Source organism: Onychostoma macrolepis, chromosome 22, assembly GCF_012432095.1.
Source record: "Onychostoma macrolepis isolate SWU-2019 chromosome 22, ASM1243209v1, whole genome shotgun sequence".
NCBI lineage: Eukaryota > Metazoa > Chordata > Actinopteri > Cypriniformes > Cyprinidae > Onychostoma > Onychostoma macrolepis.
The window spans coordinates 14,372,442-14,381,323 of record NC_081176.1 but is presented as its reverse complement, the minus strand read 5'-3'; the positions used below and the strand labels follow the sequence as shown (position 1 = coordinate 14,381,323).

Sequence of the window (8,882 nt, the reverse complement as noted above, 5' to 3'; positions counted from 1 at the left end):
GTACACATATATTATGTAAACAAAAACTTTTATTTTGGATGTGATTAATCGCGATTAATCGTTTGACAGCACTAATATATATATAGCTTAAAATCTGCAAAGGGGTAAATAAATGTAACAAATCATTTTTAAAATGTATAACTTTTTATTGCAAAATTATACAACATTTTATCAAACTTTGATTATTGCCTTAATCCTTTAAACAATTGAGAAGATAGTGATGAAATTACATTTTATAAAAATTCCCTGTCAATTTCAGCAAGTCAAGAACAAATTTATACTCGCATGCATTATGTATTTGGTATGTTACGGTCTCTGACAGACAACATGTTGAAGCCACTCAGACATGCCGTTTTCTGCTTCAGTCAAAACTTCCATTAGTGTGGGATTTCCAAGAAATGCATGTACTCCTTGGACCCCTGCTTCTCAAAAGTTCTGCTGTTTATTGTGCACGTTATTGTTTTGACAGACATCAATGTCATGATATTCATATGATGTGGATTTGAAAACAAATGGATTGTTAGGTAATAATCATTTATTTATTATCCGGAAGGTATTCAGTGAAGTGACTGAAATGTTTTTTGCGTAGTTCATTATACTTATTTTATGGAATGAAGTTTATTTTGTGGTTTAGTTCATATTTGCATATTTTTGATAAATAAACTTTGATGTAATTTAGTGCACTTGAACTTACAATAGACCCCTTATAATTTTTGGGTTGTACCTGATGTCCCTTGTGGTGCATGTCCATTAAATCACAAATGCAAAACATTAATGTTAATGAACTTTATTTTGCATTGAACAAAAGCATGTTTCATGACTCTGCAGTACCATGCACACCAGAATCTGAATTCAGTCCCAATGACAGATCCCTTCAGGTTGAAGATTCGTGATGTTGGAAATATTTACAGGTCAGAGGTACCTCACAGTCCTCTAAAACATTCATATTTACAAGCTATAAACAAAGAAAACAACAGACCACAGCACATAAATACCACACACATTACAGTTTCTGTCATGTAGAAGCTTTAAGCAATAAATAATAAATATGTAACGAACACCTACATTTTTAGGTGTGGTAATGTAATGAACACTTTTTCTTCTCTGCAGTTTCAGGAAATTTTCTATTTATTGCAAGAAATAATCTACTGCCAGTATGAGTCTGACAACTACTGATAACGAAAAACTGAATTTACAGGCGTCCAATACTGCAACTTTTCTCTCTATTTTTGCACTTCTAAAACCATGTGTTGAGCCATTCACACATGGACATGCTACATTATGTATATATGTGCCAACTGCTGGTGTGAACACTCTGCATGATTTCACTTGATGTTAAGATAAACCAATACGAGCCAAAAATGAGGAATGCTGTTTTCTTCTCTGAGATGTTCTTGTAGGATTGATGACTTCAGTTACATGTCAAGCATATTCGAGGGTTATGACAGTCATGACACTGATTTTTGGCGTTATGTGACTCTTGTTGTTACAGAAAACCATAACAATTGTATTACAAAAATAACCCTCATACAGGAAATCATGAATTTCCTATTATAGGAACAGCCAAAGACCAAAAAACATGGCACCTGTGTTACAAGAACAATCCTCAGAAAGGAAACCATGGCATTTATGTTATTGAAAGCAACTGTCAGACTAAAAACCATGGCAACTGTGTTATAGGAACAACCGTCAGTCTGGAAACCATGGCAACTATGTTACAGGAACATTTGTCAGAGCAGAAACCATGGCAACAGCGTTACAGAATAACTCTCAGACTGGAAACCAAGGCAATTGTGTTACAGGAACATCCCTCAGAAAGAAAACCATGTCAACTTAGTTACAGGAACATTTCTCGGGTTGGAAACCACAGCAACCATTTTACGGGAACAAACCAAAGATAAGAAACCATGACAACTTCGCTTTGACAACATTCCAACTCTGACAACATTCCTCAGACAAGACACCATGGAAACAGCGATGCAACGTACTTGCATTACAGAACAACTCTCAGAATGGAAACCATGGCAACAGCATTACAGAATAATTCACCATGGCAACTATGTTACAGGAAAATCTGTCAGATCAGAAACCATGGCAACAGAGTAGACTGGAAACCATGACAACTGTGTTACACTAACATCCCTGGCAACAGAATTACAGAGCAACTCTCAGAAATGAAACCATGGTAACTATGTTACAGAAAAGTCTGTCAGACCAGAAACCATGGCAACAGCATTACAGAACAACCCTCAGGCCGGAAAATGTAACAACCTTCAGACGGGCCATTACATGCAACAATGTCAAAACTGATAAAAGGATGTTTACAATCTACAAAAGAAGCGTTACTATAGTAACTCTGCAGAAGTTTTGTTTGTTTGATGTATTATAATATCTCATCTCTTGATGGTGCACGCAGGGAAATTATAAGGAGTGAGCAGATGTGGATGGCTGATAGAACGTTCAGGTGTGTGTTATGTTTCAGGACTGGATTTACAGCTACACCGCAGTCCTGTTCATCATTTTCTTGTCTTTTTCTTCACTCAGTCTCTTCCAAAGTCTTTTCACATGTTTGTTCGACCCGTTCTCACACTCTCCTTCCCTCATTCGAGTTTGCTGAGGAAGTCGAGCAGAGCGCGGTGGAACTCGCGGGGTTTGTCCATGTAACAGGCGTGTCGCGCTCCTGCCAGCTTTACCACGGTGTGATGAGGCAGCTGAATCAGGTTCTTATGAGACTGAGCGCCCAGATTAGTGTCTAACTCTCCATATATGACCAGTGTAGGAGTCTGTCATACAGATGAGAAGTGAGAATTAAAACCGAGCATTAAAATCAAGGAATTCTTAAATGTGAGATGAATCGAAAGAAATACGACACCTGAATGTCGCGGTACTGCTGTGGGGTGATGCCGCGGGTGCCCACGGGGGCGATGGGCACAAAGCCGTGCAGCTGGGCGCTGTGTTTCTGAAGGAACGGCAGGGCGTAATGGCCGCTCATAGACGGGCTCAGTAACACCGGTGTTCGCACGCCCAGAGACTCCAGAAAACGCTTTAGCAGATCCACGCGGCTCTGATCCGACTTTACCGACTCCGAGTCCGGAGAATTCCCAAAACCTGACAAGAAACAAGACGATTTAGTGATCTGCTTATATGTTTTTTTTAACATATAAAAATCAGCATATCAAGAACATATATAATAAAGTTAATTATAAGTACCGGGCAGGTCGAGAGCGAGGGCTTGGTACCCATTGGTCGCCAACAAGCTGAGGGTTCCCAACTCCTCCCAAGTTTTAGAGGTGAAGGCCTGACCATGAAGAAGCACCATCTGCAGCCTGATGGAGAGGAGATACAGTTGCTGAATCTTTGCAGTTATATAAGAATAGGTCATAATACTTCAATGCAGAATTTTGTAAGTTCAAAAATCACCATGGTTACCATAGTTTTCATTAAAATACCACTTCCACACAGTGGGAATTTCATGTGAGGGAGAAAGTTTTACTTCTGCAAAATTACTATAGCAAACTGATTCTGCAAGCGAAAGCAAGGTTTCTCGGGGGAACACAATATTTTGCAAGAAAACACAAAAGTATCTTGTTAAACACAATATTGCAATGCAAATGAAGCCAAACGTTTTACAAGCAAAAGCAAAGTTTTTCATTAAACACAACATTTAACGAGAGAATACAAAAGTTGTGCGAGAAAAAGAGCCTGAGTTTCTCGGGGGGGGAAAGTATATTTTGAGAGAAAAAAGTTTTACAAGAAAACACAGAAGTTTATCTGTGAATATGATATTTTGCAAGAGAACACAAGTTTTGTGAGCGAAAACAGGGTTTCTTAGGGAGACAATATTTCGCGAGAGAACACAAAAGTTCTGTAAGTAAACGGAAAGTTTCTTGGGGAAACACGATATTTGGTGAGAGAATGAAAAAGTTGTGCAAGCGAAGGCAAAGTTTCCAGAGAAACGCAATATTTTGCGAGAGAATGCAAAGTTTCTCTGTGATCTCAATATTTTACAAGAAAAGGCAAAAGATTTGCAAGTGAATGCAAAGTTTCTTCGGAATGCAATATTTTGGAAGAGAATACAGAAGTTCTGCAAGCGAAAGCCAGGTAAAATTTTTCTAAATCATAATGGGATGGGACATAATTGTAGATATGGGATATAATTGTGCAGAGAAATTAATAAAAGATTATACAATCATTTTAAAATAATTTTAAAACGTAGGCTATAATGTTGTATTTTCCCTTTTACCAAGTTTTACTACAACAAAACCAAAAAAAAAAACTATGGTTAATTCTTGTAAGGGCTATGATTACGAACTGAAGAAGGAATCAGATTTAATTCTATACAGCTTTATGATGTATATTTGGAACGTGCCAATAATGCCCCAAAACTGATGTCTATCTATGCAGCTCAATACAGTCATTATATAACTATGGCATAAAACTTAAATTATATGAAGTAACCTGACCTGGGCACTATCTGTCGCCCAGTGCTGTCCACGGGCAGAGCCTCCCTGAAGAAGAGCGGCGGGTCCCCGGGCAGCTGCCCGGTCCTGACCGTGATGTTGATGCTGTTTGGCGGCGGCGGCGGCGGAGGAGAGGCGGCGATCAGCCCCATCCGCTGCTGCACCTCCAGAGACGGCTCCATGCTCCCCTGCCGCATGGAGGGAAGCAGCAGATACAGCAGCACTGTGGCCAGCAACACCAGCCCCAAAACCACCAGACGGTTGCGGAAGAAATTCATCATCTGCATGTAAACCCATTTAATGACACCACATTAAACATTCACACTCGGTATAACAAACTGACACAATGAACATCCATTAATCTCATTAATCACAGCAGATTAAACCCCCAGACTCCATTTTAAACCGGTGACATTTAAAAAAAAGAAAATACGAAAATATCTCAAATGCTTTATCGATTACATAAACACTTGCACATTAAAACAAACTAGGCATACTTTTTTTTACATTTTTAGTTAATGCATAAAAGTCTACATCTAAATAACGTCGCTAAAACAAAGTGCGCAGACGTGCTGCTGCTGCAACCAAACTGCCGATAAACGCAAAAACATGACAGCTAGGTCGTGCATTTTGTACTTACCTATAAAGTATACAAAATACTGTAAATATCCAATAATCGATGACTGTCTGAAAGTTTGGTACTGATCATAATTCGCATGTAGTGTCAGTAGCGCAGCGTTAATGCTTCACACACAATAACAGTTCCGTGTGGAAACGGCTGAACGTGTGCGATGGTTCCGACCTTTTTATTATTTATTTATTTATTTATTTATTTATTTTTAGAGTCGCGCTCATTCCTGTGGTTGTAAGTTTGTCTTTACTTGGAAATCTTTTAGACTTGTTGCGAAATTATATCTCGTAGTAATAAAACATGTTGCTACACATTTGGAAATCCACCGAGCCTCTGTAGAAACATGGTGATGAAAGAAAAAAGAGAATTGAGGAACAGTTATGTTTCAATATTTCGTTCTCTAGCTAAACCTTTTGTGCGTGAATGCAGAGTTTCTCAGAGAAATTTAATTTTTAATGAGAAAATACAAATGTTTTGTGAACAAATGCAAAAGTTTTTTGGGAAACAATATCTATCTATCTATCTATCTATCTATCTATCTATCTATCTATCTATCTATCTATCTATCTATCTATCTATCTATCTATCTATCTATCTATCTATCAGTTCAATTCAATTCAAGATTGCTTTATTATTACCTATCTCTCTCTGTCTATCTATCTATCTATCTATCTATCTATCTATCTATCTATCTATCTATCTATCTATCTATCTATCTATCTATCTATCTATCTATCTATCAGTTCAATTCAATTCAAGATTGCTTTATTATTACTCTCTCTCTCTCTCTCTCTCTCTCTCTCAATTCGATTCAAATTGCTTTATTGGCATGACATACTTGGATACATATTGCCAAAGCATTGTACATAACAGAATAAAAAACAAATATACATCCATAAATAAACAAAACAAAATACATCCATATATATTTATATAAACATTAATGGCACTACTAATGCAGATGTGTTCACTCTTTACTTCTTAGTTTATGGCATTTATAAATATGTTGTGCAACCAAAGAGGAAATAGGTCCTTCACCAAGTAATATTCCTAGTTTGTCATGTTCATGGAGTGACTGGAACTCAGGAATAATCTGCTGTATTTGACTGTACAGTGCGTCTCTGAAGGACGTGTATTTGTCACAGTGGAGGAGGAAGTGTTCCTCCGTCTCAACTGATCCTGATCTACATTCGTTACAGATTCGCTCTTCTTTAGGTAACCACGTCTTTTTATGTCGTCCTCTTTCTATGGCCAGCTGGTGGTCACTCAGTCTGTACTTCGTCAGTAAATGTCTGTGAGTTATGTTCCTGACTGAGACCAGATAGTCAGCCAGACTGTACTCTCTGTTGAGTTTCAGATAACATTGGAGACGACTTTGGTCTTTGGTTTGTTCTTTCCAATGCTGTATGTATGTCTCCTTCTCTTTATTCATAATTTCTTTGATTTTTCCAGGTTTTTCAGGGGCAGTGATATTGAGTGCTTTGTTAGTCAGATCTGACACCATTACACAAAGATGACTTTTTCGAGCACTCATTTTTTGTTTTTAGTGCTTTAAAATGAAGAGAGTCTTCAGAACTAGAGTTTAAGTGGATCCAGAACTTTAAAACTCTTTTTTTAATGATTAGATTCAGGGGGAGACTCCACTCTGCAGGCGTTATTAGGTGTGCTTCTGTGCACATGAAGGATGCTTCTGCAGAACTCTACATGCAGAGCTTCTAAAGGGTGTTTGTGCCAGTCTTTATGGCTATAGTTACTCGTTGGGCCCCAGATCTCGCTTCCATACAGGGCAATAGGCAGCAATCTTTGTCCAGATTCTGATGGGGATGTCTATTTTGAATAACTTTGTTCGAATAGCGTGCAGTGCCCTGCGGGCTTTTACAAGTAATGTTTTTATTGCTATATTGAAATTTCCAGTGGGAGTTAAAACCAGACCAAGATAATTATATTGTAAAGCATGTTGAAGTGTGGTGGTGTTTAAAGTAAATAGATGTTTATGTTCTAGATTTCTGGTTTTTTTCTGAAATATCATAATCTTAGTTTTTCGGATGTTGACTTCTAAGTTCCAATCGTGGCAGTATTTAGTTAAAATGTCAATACTGCCACGATTGGAACTTAGAAGTCAACATCCAAAAAACTAAGATTATGATATTTCAGAAATCATTATTTCAGAATCTCTCTCTCTCTCTCTATCTATCTGTCAGTTCAATTCAATTCAATTCAAGATTGCTTTATTATTACCTCTCTCTCTCTCTCTCTCTCTCTCTCTCTATCTATCTATCTATCTGTCAGTTCAATTCAATTCAAGATTGCTTTATTATTACCTCTCTCTCTCTCTCTCTCTCTCTCTCTATCTATCTATCTATCTGTCAGTTCAATTCAATTCAAGATTGCTTTATTATTACCTCTCTCTCTCTCTCTCTCTCTATCTATCTATCTATCTGTCAGTTCAATTCAATTCAAGATTGCTTTATTATTACTCTCTCTCTCTCTCTCTCTCTCTCTATCTATCTATCTATCTGTCAGTTCAATTCAATTCAAGATTGCTTTATTATTACTCTCTCTCTCTCTCTCTCTCTCTATCTATCTATCTATCTGTCAGTTCAATTCAATTCAATTCAAGATTGCTTTATTATTACCTCTCTCTCTCTCTCTCTCTCTCTAATTCAATTCAAAATTGCTTTATTGGCATGACTGTAAAAAATACAATATTGCCAAAGCTTGAAATATATGTGGAGAAATATAGTTACAATGAAAAGATCAAAATAATAGAAGAAAAACATTATAACAATTTAAACTTTAATAAACAGTGTAACAAAAAAGAACGTGTGAACATTTCATACCACAGTGTTTAACATATAAACACACACAGGTTGAGGGTCACTGTGGTAGACATTAGGGAAACACACTGAGGTCAGACATAATACACACATTACACACGTTCACCTGCTGTCTCTCTGGCTGTGGCACGTCCACACGTATCTCGCAGTCAGTGCTGCTGTCTGTCCCTCTCCTAGTATTATCTTTATTTGTTCCTCTTCAGTCATGGCTGTAAAGTTCTTTATAATGTTTGTGAATTTGTTAATGTACATGTCTCTGATTGATTTAAATCAGTAACAGTGAAGGAGGAAGTGTGTCTCTGTCTCGATCTCTCCGGTCTCACGGTGAGCACACACTCTTTGCTCTCTGTTTTTGGTCAGGATCTGTCTCTGCTTTGTGTCTCTGACACTCTGGAGATATTCCTCTAATTCATCTTTTGATTTTATAGTTCGATAGAGTTGTAATTTACTTTGTGTTTTAGTTTCTTGATCCCAATGTTCCAGATATATATTTTTAGATTGTTTGATAATTTGATTTATTTTGATGTTTATCTATCTCTCGATCTCTCAATCTCTCGATCTATCTATCTCTCCATCTATCTCTCAATCTCTCGATCTATCTATCTCTCCATCTATCTCTCAATCTCTCGATCTATCTATCTCTCCATCTCTCGATCTATCTATCTATCTCTCCATCTCTCGATCTATCTATCTCTCCATCTATCTCTCCATCTCTCGATCTATCTATCTATCTATCTATCTCTCCATCTCTCGATCTATCTATCTATCTCTCCATCTCTCGATCTATCTATCTCTCCATCTATCTCTCAATCTCTCGATCTATCTATCTCTCCATCTATCTCTCAATCTCTCGATCTATCTATCTCTCCATCTCTCGATCTATCTATCTCTCCATCTATCTCTCCATCTATCTATCTCTCCATCTCTCGATCTATCTATCTCTCCATCTATCTC

At 37.4% G+C, this 8,882-nt stretch overlaps 1 protein-coding gene across 1 annotated transcript; it reads right to left on the bottom strand.

Moving 5' to 3' along the window:
- Positions 1-771: 771 nt before the first annotated feature.
- On the bottom strand, positions 772-5,258 carry abhd14a (abhydrolase domain containing 14A). Its single transcript, XM_058762148.1, has 5 exons — positions 5,101-5,258; positions 4,464-4,741; positions 3,211-3,326; positions 2,873-3,108; positions 772-2,783 (listed from the first exon to the last, which is right to left on the bottom strand). Exons 2-5 carry the CDS (start codon positions 4,739-4,741, stop codon positions 2,601-2,603), a joined length of 813 nt encoding a protein of 270 aa, XP_058618131.1. The 5' UTR covers positions 5,101-5,258; the 3' UTR covers positions 772-2,600.
- Positions 5,259-8,882: the final 3,624 nt, after the last annotated feature.

Coding starts and splice junctions, on each gene's coding strand:
- abhd14a (XM_058762148.1), bottom strand. CDS start 4,741: ATGATGAATTTCTTCCGCAACCGTCTGGTGGTTTTGGGGCTGGTGTTG. Junction 3,109..3,210: donor CCTCGCTCTCGACCTGCCCG/GTACTTATAATT, acceptor GTTTCTTGTCAG/GTTTTGGGAATTCTCCGGAC. Junction 2,784..2,872: donor AGCAGTACCGCGACATTCAG/GTGTCGTATTTC, acceptor TCTGTATGACAG/ACTCCTACACTGGTCATATA.